Source organism: Styela clava, chromosome 15, assembly GCF_964204865.1.
Source record: "Styela clava chromosome 15, kaStyClav1.hap1.2, whole genome shotgun sequence".
Taxonomy (NCBI): Eukaryota; Metazoa; Chordata; class Ascidiacea; order Stolidobranchia; family Styelidae; genus Styela; species Styela clava.
Window position 1 is genome coordinate 5,134,292 of NC_135264.1, and position 20,488 is coordinate 5,154,779.

At 34.2% G+C, this 20,488-nt stretch overlaps 2 protein-coding genes across 2 annotated transcripts; both read left to right on the forward strand.

Annotated features, from left to right (window-relative positions):
- The first annotated feature begins 6,820 nt into the window (after positions 1–6,820).
- On the forward strand, positions 6,821–10,954 carry LOC120334227 (uncharacterized). Its single transcript, XM_039401695.2, has one exon. The coding sequence runs from the start codon at positions 7,222–7,224 to the stop codon at positions 10,420–10,422; it is 3,201 nt and encodes a 1,066-aa protein (XP_039257629.2). The 5' UTR covers positions 6,821–7,221; the 3' UTR covers positions 10,423–10,954.
- Positions 10,955–11,370: 416 nt separating this feature from the next.
- LOC120334239 (BOS complex subunit ncln-like) lies at positions 11,371–20,214 on the forward strand. The gene is made up of 13 exons (XM_039401709.2): positions 11,371–11,594; positions 11,885–12,069; positions 12,792–12,890; positions 13,231–13,368; positions 13,503–13,586; positions 13,775–13,878; positions 14,595–14,841; positions 15,746–15,889; positions 16,304–16,420; positions 17,356–17,454; positions 17,777–17,874; positions 18,728–18,860; positions 19,699–20,214. The coding sequence occupies exons 1-13, from the start codon at positions 11,423–11,425 to the stop codon at positions 19,762–19,764; spliced, it is 1,686 nt and encodes a 561-aa protein (XP_039257643.1). The 5' UTR covers positions 11,371–11,422; the 3' UTR covers positions 19,765–20,214.
- The last annotated feature ends 274 nt before the right edge of the window (positions 20,215–20,488 follow it).

Sequence of the window (20,488 nt, forward strand, 5' to 3'; positions counted from 1 at the left end):
TCCTTTACTGATATTCGATAATATGACGCTCATCTGACATAGTTCTTAAAGTGTGTAGATGGGTACAATCTTTTCCACGCTGTTCAGATGTTAATGCGCGAATATATATAAGAATTGCTAATATTGGTTTGTAATGCGATGAAATCCCATCTTAGCATTTCTGCCTCTCGCAATTGCTGCGTATACTTATCGGGGAAGTTCTGTGGCGTGGTTATCAAATGAAAAAACAAACATGGGAGTATTTTTTCTACTTCTCTACTACTATCAAACCTTGACATTTTGTGAAAACTTTTTTCCATGCAACCTTTTTTAAAACATCCCCAACAACCACAATTACTTCTGTTATTAAACTTCCGAAACAAACACATAAAATCATCAACAGATGAATATCACCAAGTAGATATTGCTGAATTGATCTTTATTTTACCATTTTGCATGTAATTCTTTTTGGTAAACCTGTTATCTATCGTAAATACAGCACATTTGACAATGTTGTAGTGTGACTATTTTAACCTCACATTTTTGATATTTGTAGTTAGAGCTCTTGGGGCTCTGTCAAACAAAGTTACATACAAAATATTGGTTGTAAATTGCAAAACATGATCATGTTGTTGGAATAACTTGGCATTTTACCACCCGTATATCATTCATTGTTGAGAATATTAATAAAATCATAAAATTTAAAAATCCGTTTTCGTGAAATTTTTGTTGTAGCTGAATTCCAGGGACAGCATGACAACAGGCAAGAGAAGCACGGTCGCCTCTTTTAGTTTATGACAGGGTTTCTTGAAAGGGGACCCCGTCCTCCTTGGAGGCGCTGATCGGTTATCTGGGAGCACGAACAAACAGATGGAAATGCGAATACATAATAACAATGTATTTTTATAGAAGAGAAGAAGCAAAAGTGTTGAGAGTCTCTGGTAGTTTGAAAAGCATTGGCATGGAACATAAGAATGAACTACATTCTTTCCCAGGGATATACTATAAAATGTAGCAATTTTCTCATTCTTGTTCTCGTGATATCATTATCTTTCACTGCGTCGTCGTGATCATCCCGCTGCATAACAATTCTCGCCAACAAATAATTGACTGTTCTCCACCGGGTATATATCCACTTGAACCACTGGCGACTATATTAGCAGGCTTGTACTGTTAATTGCAACAAAAAACGGGTATTTTGAAATAGTACTCTTTATTTTACGCGTATGTTTCGACAGTATTTCCATATACTGTATATGGGTCGCGACCCAAAGCTGGGCTCAACAAATACCTAGAAGGTATCGATTTTATTTCCTAGTAAATTTGGTGCTTGCGTAGTTTGGGCACCAAGATTGCGCACAACCTGAACATAGTATTGTAACAGGTTATGGTTCAGGTTGTGCGTCATTATGATGCACAGGTTTGACAAAAAACACTAATACAAATATCGAGCCGTAAAAAAAGTGCTCAAGGCTGCAAACGCCACACCCATGTAGAAATGATGGGCAATGACCCCAAGATGAATAATCACAAATAAAAAAAACTTTATGTCTGAAATCAAACTTGGGCCAAAAAGGTCCCCTTATCTGCCGGACTAAGACTTTGGATGGACTTTGGATAATGAGAAACAGGCATATTAATTTAAGGTCCCCCAATGAGTGTAGTGCCACATATACAAAGGCAAATATTTTACGGATCTTGACATTCTATCCCTATAGTCGGATTCGGGAGACTTTTGGCACAGGGTACTCAGATTCTCAAAAGGGACAATGAAAATATTTGAGACAGACGTGTGAATAATTATGCACTACTTTAATGTGTGCTGTATTTGTGATTTTCATTTTACTCCCATTTCTCTGCGCGACTATGACATAGCCATTTTACTTGTTCTGATTAAAATTTGGCTTTGTTTGGTGCCTATTTCAATTTTGAAAAGCGCTATAATTTTATAGAACACCCACGTTCTACCGACAAACGTTTAGACATATTGGGTTCCTATACATAGCCGTTGCTATCATTGTATTTAAAGTTTTCTTTTTTCGGAAGTTTGTCAGAAGATGCTTCTGTGCTGAGGAAATTGAATAGATCATTTCATAAACATCAAAAACGAAATTGACAATTACTCATATAATTTACCTATTGAGCTCATTGCTCATTACAATCATCCAATATGATTATAAGTTCTATTTAACTCTCTCGCCGCTCGTTAGTCCATATGGGATTCTCAACGCTATTAAGTCTAGCACATGGTAACCTACTGTTAATATCGCTCTTAACTGTTTATTGACGTAATGCCCTGATATGAGAGAAGCGATAAAACCTTCCAGCCGTGACGCAAAGTGCGAATCGTATAAATAGCGTGGATTTCAAAATCGCCTGTCAGACGTCTGAAAATGTCGACTCAGCTCAGACAAAAAATACTCCTTTATAATGACTTATTGTTGGTTTAGCATGTATTTTCAGTCATACTAACTATCCCTGATCATTCCTGGCGCTGTGTTGTTTTGATAAATATGATTTCGACTGCTCCATAGTTGGCAGAGGTATGGAGATTTTTTGTATGTAAAAAAAACGTAAAATTAATGGTAATTTTAACGCGTGAATGCGCGTATGAGATTGTTTACGTCGTTCTACGCGCATTTCCGTCGAAAAAATTTAATTTTTTTGCATTGGGGGTGGTCTGTGCAGTAATAATAAGAGCTGTGACGTCATCAGTATCGGTAATTTGACCTTGAACTTGACAATACTGTAAATACAATTGTGAATTTCAGAGTAATAACCATTTATGCTATAATAGTCGTTTCGGTATTGTTATGTTAGGAAAAACTTGACGAAAACGTTGAAGAAAAAACTAATTAATTAGGAATTAATTATTAACCCTCTACTGTACACAGAATATCTCAAAGTCCAATTTTTTTTTTAGAAATTTTTGAAATTTTTTTGCAAAATTTTTTTTTCGAGGAGTGTTTTTTAAAGATATATTGCTGAATAGAACTCTAGCAGACGCTTTTAAAAAGCCATGATTGAAGCTTAAGGGCTTAATGGTTGACAAAAAAAATAAGTTTGAAAATACCCATAAAATGGTCAGGGATTGGAGCGGTCGGAAGGTTAAAACGTAACGACAGATAGATGAGAGATGCATCCTGGAAATTAACTCAGGATTGTGAACGAATGCTTATTTATCGATTGCGCTTGAAGTCGAATCCATTCCAAATTTCAACAGTTAGAAAATTGAAGAGCCTATAAATATGATCTTCTTTCATCCTTTTTCACATTTCCCCTGAATTACTTGGAGATCAAATACTATACCACTTCCTCCCCTATGTCAAATTTCTGTTAACCAATTTTAGCGAGCGAGTGTTCAAAGATCGGTATGAGAACAGAAAACATTTTTCTTAATATTTCGCTGTTAGTGAACCGCAAGATGAAAATGTTCTGGAAACATTGTAGTGGTATTAACATTTGAAGGATCTTAAGCCGATGGTTTTTGTCGTAAACGGGTACATCAAAGAAATGGATTTAGATATAGTCTATCTGGCCATCATCAGACCTAATTGGTACTTTTTCCGGGTTGATTTACCGTATTATTCTTCAGTTTATTAATACAGACTGCTAAATTAAATATAGAATGACGGGATTTCAATATTGCTTTTATTGCGAAATCAACTTGAAAATATAAATAGTTTTTGGGACAATAAAAAATATACGGTAATCCCACTACGTGTTAGAAAATGACTCTAACAGAGATGTATCAGAGAACTAGCAGGCGATAGTGCATGCAGGAAGGATCTTTAAATGAGGCGGGGTTAAAATTCGAAATTTCCGAATCAATCTCCGTGATAACATGCTTGTCTTACACTTGCACAGTGTGTCCCACATTCGAGACGATTGTCTTTCTTCCCGAACATTAAAAAAGTTGACTTTTCAGCGTATAACGATTTATCTGTCTAGTAAAATTTAGTTGTGTTCAACGTAACTCGAAATTGTATCGACTTACGGCAAAATGAAGTTATGGACATAGGAAACTACACGGACAACGTGAACTTAAATCAATATGTCCGCTTCTGCTTGTTTAAAGACTTGCTTGGAGTGATATCGTATACCGCCCTATTAGTAGATTGTAGCACATTACATAATCTATCGCTGGGCATAAAATAACAAATCTTTATGTGTGTGGTATCCAACTTCAACCATTGCGTGAATTAATATGTTCTTTCTGCTTGTCTAAAGCCTTACATAGAGTACTATCGTAAAACGCCCTAATAATAACTAACAGCACAATGCATAACCTGTTGCTGGATATAAAATACCAAATCTTTAGGTGTGTGTGGTCGTGAGGTGGCGGGCCTCATTGAGTTTGTTAACATAATCGCCGACGCCATTGAGGGTGATCAGCTCTATTTCGTTATTGTGACGTCGCAGTGGCGTAATTTTTGGATGACGAAGTCAGGTGAGGGTCAGGAATGATATATGCAAAAATTGTTACGCTAAGTTAACTAGAAGTTATTGAGGTAAGAAACTACACCCATAGCGGACACACAGGCGTATTTAACACGATTGCATTATGGTCGCTATTAATTAGGCAAGCTCTATTTCGTTATTATGAATTCGCATTGACGTAATTTTTGGATGACGAAGTCAGGGCAGGGTCAGGAATGATATATGCAAAAATTGTTACGCTAAGTTAACTAGAAGTTATTGAGGTAGGAAACTACATCCATAGGTGCCATTACGAATAACGTCGCTATTATTGGGCAAGCTCTATTTCGTTATTGTGACGTTGCAGTGACGTAATTTTTGGATGACGAAGTCGGGTGAGGGTCAGGAATATTATATAAAAAATTGTTACGCTAAGCCTAATAGAAGGTATTGAGGTATGAAACTACACCCATAGCGGACAGACAGGCGTATTTAACACAATTGCATTATGGTCGCTATTATTAGGCAAGCTCTATTTCGTTATTGTGAAGTCGCATTGACGTAATTTTTGGATGATGAAGTCAGGTGAGGGTCAGAAATATTATATGCAAAAATTGTTACGCTAAGATAATTAAAAGTTATTGAGGTAAGAAACTACATCCATAGGTGGCATTACCAGTAATCGCAAGCTCTATTTCGTTATTGTGACGTCGTATTGACGTAATTTTTTGATGATTAAATCAGGTGAGGGTCAGGAATATTACGTGCCAAAATTGTTACGCTAAGTTAACTAGAAGTTATTGAGGTACGAAACTACACCCATACCGGACACACAGGCGTATTTATCACGATTGCATTATGGTCGCTATTATTGGGCAAGCTCGATTTCGTTATTGTGACATCGCATTGACGTAATTTTTGGATGACGAAGTCAGGTGAGGGTCAGGAATGATATATGCAAAAATTGTTACGCTAAGATAAGTATAAGTTATCGAGGTAAGAAACTACATCCATTGCGCTAAGGCAAATTAATATGTCGGTTTCTGCTTGTCTAAAGCCTTGCATAGAGTGAAAGCGTTCCACGTCCTATTAATAAAATGTGGCCCAATACATGATCAGTCTCTGGATATTAAATAACAAGTCTTTATGTCTGCGGCACCTAACCTCAATCATTGCGTGAATTAAATGTCCTTTCTGTTTGTCTAAAGCCTAGCTCAGAGCGGTATCGTATATCACCCTATTAATAGATCGTAGCACAATACATGAGCTATTGCTGAACATAAAATAGTAAGTCTTTATGTGTGTGGTACCCAACTTCAACCATTGCGTAAAATAACATGTATTTTCTGCTTGTCTAAAGCCTTGGTTAGAGTTGTATCGTATAACGCTCTATTTTAGATTGTAGCACGATACATGAGCTATTGTTGGACAGAAATTGGTCAGAATGGGATATCGTGAACGTTCCTTGGGGACAATTTAGTCGCTTGTGATTCTTGTTTATTTTGAGCTCTGTACAACGACCCCGATAAGAGAGAGGTCGCTGACGTATTGAGTTTGTTGACATACTCGTAGGCGCCATTACGGGGGACCGTCGCTATACTTTGGCAAGCTGTATTTCGTTATTGTGACGTCGCAGTGACGTAATTTTTGGATGACGTCATCAGGTGGGGGTCAGGAATCATATATCCAAAAATTGTTACGCCACGCCCACTAGAAGTTATTCAGGTAAGAAAGTACATGAGACCCTAATGTTTGAGTGTAACGTTAAATGGTAGAAAGCTCATGACCGCTGTCTTAGAGGACACCATTATTTTCCGACGCAAATTATACAAACAGACATATAACTGTATAATAATGTATTGGTATCTACATGGCCTAGCACTGCTGTAATGTCAGAAAGTAACTGTACGATTAAGCTATTTTTGATTCCGTATTTGTAAATCGATTATTCGCTTCGCTTTTATACCTGTATACCGTCTTGGTGTTAATTACCGTTGGGCTTGATCACGGGCATCGTTGTTGAATAATCAGAAAACTATTGGCTTTCCTCCACCCTGAAATGTGGTTTGCATTGTTAGACATTCTCTATTGTACAAAGTGGATTTTCATTACTGCATACCGGTAATGGGGGAAATACTATGAATTAGTGACAGATTTGGGCATGTCAGCGTGATTGAATTCAAATACAGATATACGGTAAATTACGATATCTTATCTCTCTATGTCGCTATGCACTGCTCATTCCACGTTTCAGCAAGAAATTACCGTATACTATCTAGGAATGCTCGCCACCATGATTCCTTTGACAGTTTGACCAGGTACACCGTTACTTTTCAGCAGTTTGCAGGTTTGAGGTCCTAGGGTTGAAACAGTTTCTTTACTCAAATTTGATTTTGTTTAACTTAATTTCTCATCAACATATTCTAATATATTGCTTTCTTACCAAGGGGTCAATGTGTTATGTCAGTATGTGAATAACTAAGTAATATTGTTAATAAAAAGTATGTCGCACTACTGTGGATACAGGGATACCCATTCTGTCATTGCTGATGCTTGAAATGCTCAATTTGGCGGAATGTCCTGTCAACTCCCAGGCCCAGGAACAGTGCAAAGTTTCATACATCTGTACAGGCAAGAAAACTGACTTCTATCACATTACATGTGTGGTTGTGTCTGATTATCGAGACATTGCACTAGCTTGGTATCTCAGTTTAATGCTCATTGATTGTTTATATAAAGTGTGCTGAACGGAGGTTGCTACATGGACATATTGAGGGAGGTTTAAGTGTATTAATAGTTTTTGCTAATTCTCTATTTATCGAAATGGATTTGAAGGAAAATATATCAGCTCATGAAATTGCATTGGCTCGAAAGCTTAAATCATACTGCACACCTTTTGGAGATGAAATAAAGTCAAAACTACGTGAATCAACTGAAATTTTATATGAAATGGGAAAAATTTACCTTGAAAAAGCTAAAATCACTCAAGGTATGCTTCAAAAGCTGAATTTTATAAAATGTTCTGCCTTGTTAAATGGTGTGATTGTTCGATTCAAAATACTTAACAACGTTCTTGGAACATTGAACGCAATTGAAACCTTGAGGGAGATGAACATAATGCTGATTGAGGCATCAAATGCTAAAGACGCTTCCTTCGACTTGTACAAGATTTCAAAAGATGTTTCTGATTGGTTGCAATGTTTACGTAAAACAGAAAAAACTGATTTGGCCAAATTATCAACCTCTAATGAAGAAGCTTTAACAGATGATGGTTGGCAAGACTTGCAGATACATCACACTAAAATTTATGAAATTAGGTCAATGATGGAGAGAAATACTCGGAATTACAAAGAAATTATGCATTTCGTGTCTGAGAAATGTGTACAAATCCTTGGAGAAGCCCCATGTAAATTCACTGTTGTTGGCTTGGGATCTCTTGCAAGAAATGAAATCACTTTATACTCAGATTTTGAACATGTTATTATACTTCAAGAGGGGATTCAATATTCTTCCGATTATCACAACGTTCAAGAATACTTTCGTTGGTTTGCTGTTATATTTCAGGTTATTATAATTGGAATCGGTGAAACTTTCATACGAAGTGTTGGAGTAAAAAGCATTAATGACTTATACTCAGAAGACAAGTCGAAAAATTGGTATTATGATGTATTTACTCCAAGTGGTGTTTCGTTCGATGGTAGAGTACCTCATTCATGTAACACTCCTTTAGGAAGACAAGAGCCAACTGAAAAATATACCCATGTCGTAGAGCTTATACAACCTGTAATGGTAATGGTTACATTTTTACTATCTGAATCACATTTGAAAAATGGGTATTATTTGAAAGATTTATTAGCGCGTACATGCTTCGTATATGGAGATGAAAATGTTTACAAACTTTTTAACAATGTTTCTAAATGGATCTTGGATGCACAACGATTATCTAAAGAGGAATTCTCTAAAAGTCTTCAAGAAAATATTAATATTAAACTTCAAGGGAAGTTTTTTGTGATATCTGGAACGTATAATTATTTACAGGATGTAAAACAAATGTTTTATCGGCCTTTAACTGCATTGTTGTCTTGTGTTGACAGACTACAAAATTTTCATTCTACTACGACATGGGACACCATTAGTGCGTTGATGAAGTCTGAAATAATCTCAAATGGGGGCTTCAATAAACTCCGTTTTGCTCTTGCAATTGCTTGTGAACTCAGGCTTAAACTATACTCTACTTTTGGAAACCAGCGACAGAAATTGAGCCAGTCCGAGGTTGTTCATTTAGTTGGGAAGCAAAACGCACTTCATTGTGCGCTGAATTATGCTAAATTCCATAGTTTTGTCAGACCGTTAATATATCCTGATGAAATTGGGACAAAAGTACCCGAACGTTTAGTTCCTTTTTTTGACCAATCAGTATTGGTATCTTTTTATGTGCTGGGTTATTGGGAAGACGCTGCAAAAGTTTTGTTGAAAATGTTGGAAATTCTCGAACAAGATGATCATGGAGTTAAAAATGTGAATTCTTCGGAAGTGCGTTACAATTTAGCATCCCTTTATTCAAGTCTTTATGAGCACAGGAAATCATCACACAAAGAAAGAGTAGAACTGTTGAATAAAGTTGAACATCAGTTATCTTACTTGGAAAATGATTCCTCTATACAATATGACGTTACTCTGTTGCTTAGCAGTGTCTATTTTCGTCGTCAAATGTATGAAAAAGTGGTGGAAATTGTGGAAAAAAATTCTATTGAGTTTAAAAGAAACCTCAACCATCAACTTCTTTATTTGATTTCTATGTTGGAATGTCGCACTCCAGAAATTGTACTCGAGTTTTGTTGTAAAGGCTTGTCCGAAACAAATGATAATATTTCTCAAATGTGTTTCGAATTTGGCCGATCATTAGCTAAAGTTAAAATGAAAAAAGAGTTGGAAAAGGGTGAATTTTTTCATTTGGTTTCAAAAGCTGAGGAGAATATTGCCAAAATTCAAGAACAACATATTCCTTTACTTTTTGGAATGCTGTATTATATTCCAAGCCATAGTAGAAAATGGGATGATACACTTTCAATTTTGAATCTTGCAGATAGAGTTCTTGAATCTCTGCTTATTTCGGTGGATCCTTTATCGATAAATGATGAAGTTTATCTCATGTGTGTTTTGGAATGTTATACGCAAAAGTTCAACAAAGAGAAAAATAATTTTAGAAAACTCGATTACGTTTTAAAGATACTAACAGCTTATCAAGAATTTGTCTCTCGTTCTGCATTTATTACTTTGCCCGAGAAATATATTACAACATACTATATAACTTCATGGGCTGCGGTTGCAGTTATGCCTGAAGATGTCCTCGAGTCATACTTTCCTGAAATTTCAAAAGTTATATCACAGACTCCTGAGGACTTACGTAATATGCATACAGTTTCCATTGATCAAGCAAGGATTATTTTCAAAATTTTATTCAGCTATGAGGAACGAGTAAGAAATGGGAAACTTTTTGAATTATGTCGTGAAATGGTTTTGGTGTTATCACATTTACAAAAGGACCTATGTCATCAGTTGTATAACGAATGGGTGACATTACTTCGAGATCGTGTCTGTTCGAAATTAGTTGAATCATGGTATGAAAGACATCTTTGTGGAAAATTAAAGGAAGGTCCTTCATATTTATGGAAATTAATTGTAAAAAACAATTCGAGAAAATTGTTTTTAAATACTAAAAAACTTTCTATCAATATGATTTTCGAAATGGTTTCAATCACTCGATTAATTAAATGCCTTTGGCAAAGTTGGAACAATTTTATAAAAACAAATTCAGAGATGATGTATATGTATCAAATTACCCAAGAATTCAACAAAGCAGCAAAGTTATTTTCTTCTGGTAATCTTGAAATATCAGCAGCTTTGTTATGGAGACTAATCCATGTTGGAAAAATTACAACTACGCTAAAATTTAAGTCATTGATAATGTTTATCGATAGCATTGTATTAATCAATAGCTCCCATCTTTTGATCAAATTTTAATAACAAGATTGTGTATAATAATTTTTCATATGTTTTATGTATAAATATGTTTTGATGTATAAAGATTTTCAGACTATGTCGAAATTTTCAAATACATAGTGCTTTTCATTTTTCTCAAACATTTTGTTTATCTGTGATCGTCTTCTAAAGAGGTTCCACACTGTCCACCACTTTTCTGTAAAAGTATTTAGTTTTGCTCAACATCTTATTTCATATGTCAAGTTTAATAATATAAACATAGCAAACATAAGAATTACAGTCAAGATTTAACAAATAACAGTCAATTTACCTAAATTAATATAGTCATTTGGAATGGTACGTAGCCAATGCCTTTGCTTGTGGCCTTCTAAAAACACTTCATAGCCCCCCTATTTGGGCACTGAAACCTCGTTTTAAACAATTAATATTGTATGTCTTCTTACTTTAAAACTAAGTACTACATTATGCATGTATTAATAAATTTGTATGTTTTTAATTCTCATTCCAAGTCTTCATTATAAACTTAAATTATTTTTGTAATACTTCTAATGAGCCTCAAAGATTTTTTATTCTGTTATGGTGCGTGTAAAGACATTTTGCTTAACATAATTGAAAAAAATATTGCCTTTTATAAAATCCTCGTTATTATTTTATGTTGTTGATTAATTCCTCATTCCAACCAGCCTATATTCAGAATTATCAAGTCTTCATTATAATCTTCAATTTTTTTTTGTAATATTTTTCTAATGAGCCTCAAAAAGATTTTCATTGTGTTTGTTGTTTGGCATAATTTCATATTATGGTGTAAAAATATTTTGCTCAACGTATTTGCAAAAAATATTGCCTCTTATTGAATCCTCGTTATTATTCTATGTTGTTGATTAAATTTTATGCCATATTTTTCCACAAACTCTTATATTTTCCACTGATTCATGAAATTCAAACTGTAATTGAAATGTAATGTATTTAATAATTTCCTTTTATAGTTAGACCTAGTTTTATTTAATTCAATATAATCAAGATGTTGGAAGCAGCGTCCCAGGCACTAGATGCTCTGAAAAATAGTTTTCCGTTTGCTTTTTTTGCTTTCGTTCCATTGGTCTTCATTGTCGTATCTCCGTCCGCCGTGAATGCAGCACATGAGTTTACAGTTTATCGGATGCAACAGTATGATTTACAAAGCAAATCATATGGTAATGTCAATTTCCTGATATATTTTAGTAATATTAGGACTTTGGCGTTATTGGAGTATAATAATAACTTAGCAGTTAGTGTTGAGGAGGCAAATTGACATAGGTAACTCAACTTTGGTTGCACCCAAGTTGCCATTTATCAAAAACCCTGAAGTTACTCAATGGAAGTAAGACACTCAGTACCATGATACTCCGTATCTCAACTAAACAACAAGACCCACTCAATTATTTTCAAAAAATCAAAATCACAGTATAGTTACTTCCTAATAAATATTTTTTCGAATTATCAGGTTGTCGCAACTCATTAGTAAACATGGAAGCAAGAACTCTTTCATCAGGAAATTCACTTGCAAGGAAATGTGTTGTCGTACATGCTCGAGATATGACATACGAACGATATATGGAAGCTGTAGAAAGGGCAATGGGGGCATTGCTAATCGTATTGCCACAAAATGGTACAACAGAAGACATGAAGGTTTGCTCGAACTTTTTTACAATATTTATGCCTTTTCACCTTGTATAAGAAGCAACTGATACATATCTACAGTAGCGCAGCCAGGAGGGGTTTTCGGGGTCGAAAACTGAGAAAATATCGTCAAAAACGTGTACGATTGCATTTTGCTAAATCACAGATTGTTTTTGTCAGCGTGACGTATTATTTAGGCTGTGAACATTTCAACTTTGGTGTTTATTCTACCTAAATCACAAATTTCCACAAATTGTAAATCTCAATATTTAATGTGGGCATTGCCTACCCAATTTATTTTGACCTAGGTGGGGTGGTGTACGTGGGATTTGAACCCGAGGTGTTGTCTACACTTTAACCTCTAATTGGTTCGCATAGTTTATTCCTTCAAATTTACTTTTGTTTGAATTATTAAACTATAAGATGATATAAAATGTTATGAGTAAGGCGCTTTTTTTTTTTTGGGCGCTTTAGAAGTGTGTGTACCAATATGGAGGTAACTAATTTTGTTCGCCTACTTTACATCAAGTTGTGTAAAGGGACTGAAACCTCTAGGCTGGGGATATATTCACTTGGCTAACACAGACAGTCCCCGAACTCGTAATAGATCTAAAATAAGAAAAAACGAAATAAAATTATGGCCTAACCATAAACTGGTACACACACTACGGGAGAACCAATTTTTGACATATTACATACAAATTGTACTCTATATTACTTGATCTCTTCAGCATTTTATGGCATTAGAAAAAGATCTTTTAGAAGAGCAGACAAACGTTCCAATATATTTTGCTCACGAAGACGAAAATTTGGACAGTTTGATGTATGATGTGAGTAGAATTTGTTGTTCATACTTATACATTTTCAGTTCAATGTTTCAAGTATTGCTGAAAAATTTCTAAAAGGAGAACAGCTTTGAATATACTCACTTATAAGCAGAATATGTTATTAGAATGTGTTTCATATGTCAATCTATTGAACAGGGCTTCTCAAATAGGGCCCTCGGAGGCCATGTAGCGGTTCAATGCGGACCACAAGTAAAGGCTTACAATGGGTATTATTCGCGAGGACTACATTAATAAAAAGTGCTTACTCCCATTATTGTCTTATAATTATCCCTTCTCCAGTTTGCTATTCATTTTGTTTTATAAACGTCCTTCTATATATTAGGTTCAGAAATCAACTTCGGATGATGCAGAGAGTGCATTGGAAGCTCTTCTTAACTCCGCAACGTCAGTTGGTTACCAGCTTGTAACCAGTGGAGGACAAAGCAAACCTCAGTTTGATCATAGCATTGTTAATATTCAGGTAAATTAATTTAAATTTCAAATTTGTTAGAATGTCTTGCACCATATGGAATGACTCCCAATGCTGCCTAAATGGGGCGTTCTATAATCCCAATTTTTGTCTTTAGATGTTAATTTTTAATAATTTTTTTTCAGGGATATTTACCGGGGTTAGGAAAGGAAGATCAACTTCCTACTATAGCAATTGTTGCACACTACGATTCTTATGGAATTGCACCGGTAAGCAGTAAAAATTTGTATGAAGTTGCAAGCACGGTAAATCCCACAGATGTACAAAGATAAAATAATACACTAATGTTATTGTCACTTCATGTGTGGTTATATACAGTTTATGTTCGGTTTATATATGATTACTCATATCTTTTGTTTGTTATGGTAATGACTAATGATAAATTGTTTGTTTTTAGTATTTGTCATATGGAGCAAATTCTGATGCATCTGGTGTGGTAGCTGTTATTGAACTGTCGAGAATACTGAGTAAATTATACAGTAATTTGAGAACCCATCCCAAGTAAGTTATCTTACATAGTAGCAGTAGGATTTGAGTTGGAAATTGGAAACTAACATTCAAACCAACTTCAGTGAATGTGTGAATATTTCTCTCTCATCCCCAGAAAGTTCTGGTATTTTTTGTATTGAACTGTATCGAGCTTTATTATGCGGGATTGACTGATTTTTATATTTGATTATTGACTTAATGATCAATAGTTATTAATTATTGTTGTTCTTCTGCTCTAGGAAAAAAATTCCTCTCTGGTTGGGAAAATTTTTTCGTTGCAGCTAAGTCGAATTTTAATGAGAAACAGCTAATTTTTTGAAATGAAAATATTTAGTCTTCTATATGGTGACCCAAAGAAAAACAACACCCATAAATTTCTTAATTAGCGTACTTCTACGAAAATGATGAAAATTTATTTTAAACTTGAACTTCGTTTGTGTACGATTATACGCAAAAAATTCAGTAATCTAGTATGCTTATGTTATAAGTTATGTTTTCTTAAGAATATGTTCCAAATAAACTAGGTCCTATATTTAGGTCAACCTGTGTGATATTTATCCCACATTTCATAGAAGCTATAAAGTTTCATATGCTAGTTATCTATTGTTTTACACTTTTAAACCGAACAATATTTTTATGAACAATAACATAGACATGGTGGCGAGGTACTGATTTTATTGTCACCCCTATGGATGAATATTTGAATAATTTTATTTTAAACATTTCAGGCACAATATACTGTTTCTTCTTTCTGGTGGTGGGAAGTTTAATTATCAAGGCACTAAGCGCTGGATTGAAGATGCTTTGGATAACCCTACTGCTGGATCGGAAACTATATCCAACCTTCTTTCTAACGTAAACGTAGTTCTCTGTCTCGATTCTCTCGCTAGTAAAGCAGGTCATCTTCATATGCATGTATCCAAACCACCTAAAGATGGATCACACACCCATGACATGTACACACAAATAGAAAAGGTTTGTTTTTCACATTCTTAGTAGAAATGGTGATGTAATGGCATATTACTAAAGTATTACGGATGTAATAAATTGAATTCCAGAACTGAATATCTCACAAAATTGATTCAGTACATTATTATGCATAATATTTAATGTGTGGTTGGATTGATTGTCAAGTTATCTATATAGTTTTTCACACTATCACTTCGAATAGTACTTCCAGCAAACAACATTTACATAACAATCTACTATTTTTGTAATGGCCGGAATTTTTTCAGTTCAACATTGCCCACTCAAATCGTAAACAAGGGTAACGAGTTGGAGAATCGAATGAGACATGTCCAACTTTTGACCTCAATAATATTGACCAGCGTGCCCACTACATTCTTTATTGAAAATTCAAAACTATGATTTAGCTATGTTGGATCAATTTGTTTTCTACCATTTGCAAATGGTAGCCTGTTTATATATTTTGACTAATCTTAATTTGTGCTCTCAATATGTCGTTCCCCTTAGTACTACAAAATCTTGTAAACTAAGTTCAAATTCAATCACATATATCCCTTTCTTGAATGACTATGCATAAACATAGCGTGTCAAAAAATATCATGCAGATTCCAACGAAGCAAACTTATTCTATATTATATTTGATTTAGTTTATAGTCAATATTGCATATCATGTTACTCATTTCACACTAGTATACAGTTGTTATGTAGTAACCCATTGTAAGGTGGGATCATAATCTGAATGCTTGATTGTAAACTAAGGTTGTATAAGTTAGTCGCCACAGTAAAATGAAATCCCACAAACAGTTATTTGGTTCACCCTTTATGTAACCCTTTTCTGTTAATGAGAGACCTTTTAAATTACAACTGAATCGTTAGAATTTGCTTGATCATCAACTATTCTATTTTTATTTAGGCTTCTGCCCTTGAACATGCAACCAACACTACCTTGATACACAAGAAAATTCGATTGTCTGCTGACACTCTCGCTTGGGAACATGAACGATATTCAATCAGGCGTCTTCCTGCTGTCACATTGTCATCTCTGGAATCTTTTGATGTAAGAAATTTTGTTAAATCAAAGATTGACAGTTAACATTATATCGAGGGATGGTCAAAATTAAATAATTCACTATTTTGACATAATATTTTCGGATATGAAATATAGAATATAGTCTATATAAGATCATTATCAACAGAAAATATTGCAATTTTTAAATACATAAAAATTACATTTTAGTACTGCGGAATAGCTGAGATAAATTTAAATATTTTTAATTGATTGCCTATTTTTTCACAGTGTCATAAGTAAAATTAGGTCTAAAGGCTGAATACAATCAATTTTGAATGCATATGTATATTAGTCTTATCCATCTTACGACCCTCGGCTGGAATTTTCATTTTTGACCAAAAAAATTTTTTTTTTTTGTGATTCAGAGACCAAAGTTATAATTATTACTCTTTCTATTTACAGGAGACTGCTAGGTTTTCAGTTATGGATCAACGTGGCACTGTAAATGACGATACACTGATGCAAAACATTCGAATCATTAACGAAGCTGTATTGAGATATATTTACAATGTTCCTACTGTAAGTGAATTTTCTACTTGGTTGATTATACAGGGGCATTTGATAAGTCAAACTTCAGTTTGCCCATTCAAATGCCCATGTATGATCAAACAAGTAAGTGCTTGATATTGTGGAATATTTTTCAATTCGTTATAGGAAGGAAGTAGGCTAATTTCCTTATCCTAATGATAGTTATCTCGCTGTTCTATTACTAACATGTAGTTAAGTAAAAAGTTTGCTATTGGTATATTTCCCAAATTCATGTATGATCTTTTTGATATGTAGGCTCATATCCAAGCCATTTAAAAATTGACTTCAGCAACGGACTTCCGAAAAAATCTACTTAGAAGTCTGAAATTGGGGGATGGAGTACATAATATTGAAACAAATGAAATGTCACTTATTTGTATTTCGATTATTATTTGTATAATGATTTATCAGTACATCAAAACAGATTTACTTGGTGATAAAATTAGGAAAAATTATTGTTGTTATTGTTTTTGGAGTAAAAATCAGAGCTTGCTTTCAAATTATCAATTGTTAAAGAAAGAAGCTTTCCAGAAGGCTAAGTTTTCGACATGAATTTCAAGAAACTTCATGACCATATGTGTTAGGACTTAGGAATGGGCAAATTACGGGCCGGATCCGGCACACCGAAGTGTATCATCCGGCCCACTTGCGTCTGCTGGAATTACGACTAAAGTTTTTATAGGTATAAATTCACATCGAAAATATCGATGAAAATGACATCACAATAACCCCGATTGTTAAATTGTGCCTCTTATTATTTTATAAATGTTAAATGTGGTAAATAAACTGTTTTTTCTTTATAGTTTTTCATATTGAGTTTTGAGCCTTCAGCCCAGTAATGTAGTTTATTATCTGTAACTGGCCCACTCAGAAAAGTAGTTGCTCACCCCTGATATATATAGTTTTACACTAATCTTTTTATTCAGGATAATGAAGATCGAATATCCCATGGTGATTATGAAGTACATAATGAGTATGTTTCAACCTGGTTAGATTATCTTGCTTCACAACCAAGACCCGAGCAAGTAAGATTTATTTTTTTTTTTTTAAATATAACTTTGTGTTATAATATTGCTGTTACATGACTATAAATGTGGAATTTTAATCAATGGAAAATTTGGTCTTTTATTTGTATATAATTGTATCCAAAAGTTTCGGTATTCAAGGACGCTTAGCACAATAGTTACGTTTTCTGTAGAATATGTTCTAAATGACATGGGTACCCTTCTGGGGATCACCCTGTACTCCAGTATTCTAATCGTGAAATCTTAGATATCTCTAGATAGTTGAAAGTTTTTTTCTTTGGGGCAAATATTTTCGCTCTCTAATTTTTTGTCATTTTTTTAGGACATGCACGAGAAGCATCCTGTTGTTACATCGTTAGAATCTGTCTTTCAAAAACATTTGAAAAATGTACAAAAAGTCTCGTTCAAGGCAGATAAAAGGTAATTTATTGTGAAATATTACTAAGCACAATTTAAATTGTAGTTTTACAAGGCTTACAAGAATAGGTACTCACGTAGTGTGTATACCAGCCTACCAGGTTAGGGTTGAGCTATAATTTTATTCCGATTTTCCTTTATTTTAGTTCTATTATGAGTTCAGGAACTATCTGTGTTAACCAAGTGAATATACCCCCCTGTCCATAGGTTTCAGTCCCTTCGCACAACTTGACATAAAGTAGTCGAACTACACACACTTCTGGAGCGCTCAAGAATAAGTAGAACACTTTGTTCAAATATTGACTAGTGGGCGTGGTGGCCAAGCTAGAGCATTAGACTTACGGTAACTCATATGGAATCACAGCCATCACAAGGTAAAATCTTGGGTTCAAATTTCATGCACACGACATCGCCCAGGGCAGGGTTTCCCAAACTTTTTGGGCAGCGGACCCCTATTTGAGAATCCTAATTTTAACGGACCCCCACGCTTTGCCGAATCAATTTCAGTGCCTAACCGGACCCCAGTTTGGGAAACCATGACCCAGGGTGTAATAATTTGTTTTTGTTGAACATCTTCCAAGGGAAATAAGAGCTGAAAAACATGATCAGTATATCCAGCTGTGATTGGAGATTTATTTTTATGAAATTTTATATATTTTGACACTCTATATTTTTTCGTTTCGCTTCTTAACATGTCACAGGATGATTTTTACCAGTAATACAATAATATTTAATTTGTTTGTTAACATTTTTTTTTGGAATATTATTTTCCGCAATTATATTCAGTTTCATTTCTCTTAAATTGCTTTAACATAGATAGCAATGTGTTTGTATGATAAAAAACATTTATTTGTAGGGATCCGGAATTCGTTTTGTACGATGGATTACAAAGACAAATGAGTGCTTCTATGGTGCGATCAGCTGTTTTTGATCTCTACCTCAGTGTAATCATTGCCTCATATGTCACCCTTGTCTTTTTCGCCATCTCAGTGAGTAATTTTTTGATCGTTAGATAATCTTCAATCAGATGATATGATCACTTTTGAAGTGTATATTTTTAATGTACCACAGACACAACACAGTATTGCACAGCACAAATCTTACTGCTTATTTAAATAGCAGACTTGTGTCTGGCTCAAAGGATGTTTTTATTATAACCACCAATATGCTACACATTTTGCACACAACAAAAAACTGAATTTGTCAGAAACCTTTCAAATGCTTTAAGACAGGGGTCTACAACCTGCGTCCTGCGGGCCAAACACGGCCCACTGGGAAAAATTGTGCGAGTAAAGCCCATACCTGGGTCCAATTTATTATCTATGTCTATGCTATGACATTACAATCTTCGTGTATGCAATTACTGTGTCTATGTTAAATAAATGAGCGGCATGCGGTTTCACTCAGTTATTTGTATCTGGCCCTCCAGTAGTAATATAGGTTGCACATCCCTGCTTTAATGTTTTTAATATTTGAAAAGCTTCCAATTCAAAAATACAAAATAAAAATCACTATTTTTATCATTATATATTCATCATATATATGCTGACTTTCAGCTTATAATTTATGTAAAATGCAAAATCATTCTGAATGACTTGACCTGGTTCGATAGCTTGATCCTGTCATAAAAACTGTTTATAAGGCCTCTGCAAATATTTACTTCCTTGTTGTGTGTAAGCATATATTTTATATCCAATTCTTCCAAATGAGATGAATGTGTATTTATGGCTCGATTTTCTTATAAAGTTTAGTTTGTTGCATTCGAATATTGTGGATTTCTAATTATTTAGCTCTAAGTTTATTACATACAAGTCATTCTATTTTCAGAAATTCTCCGTTGTTCGAGGAATGGCAACAAAGCTGAGCAACTTTCAAAAGATAAAAACGTCATAAAATGCTGTAAAGTTTGACCAAATTGAACTTTTTAAAAGACTTATTTTCGTGAGTGCTATCGAGCTGACTAGAACAATTAGATTTGATCAAAATAGTACGACTCGTGACTATTTGTATGATAGATGACTCATGACTTTTTATAGGATTGCTTCATCTGACATTCGCCAGAAAAAAAAAGTCAATTTAATTCTTTTATTGTTACAAACCATGTTTAGAAAAAACTTGATAATGCATCTGCCGTACAAAGATATCTGGCTTCATGAAAATGCAATCTCGTCCAAAGAATTTTTTGTGTTGTTATTATCCTGTCATAATTAATATTGCAAATATGATGTTCAAATCTTTCATTTTTTTGTATCATTTTTTGTGCAAGTGGTATGAATTGATTTTTTTGCATTAATTTAATTTTGTTAATTGTTGAAATAAATTGGCTGCCGATTGATCAAAAAATGGTAAAATTTGTTGGGCGTTTTGGGGCAGAAAATATCTCTTTTAATATTAACTATAAGGTGTAATTGCGTCAGTGACACTGCATAATTGGGGTCAGAGGTCATATTTTACAACTATACAGGAATAACATTTATATATTAAAATAAATTGTAATATATTTGCAGAGCCTTCGAAGAAGCTATAAAATTTCATAAAAATTTAAGGTGGTATTAGGTCACAGCCTTGTGTGCTTTGTCAAAGTTTCATGCTTGGCCGGGCGTAAAATATTTAGCGA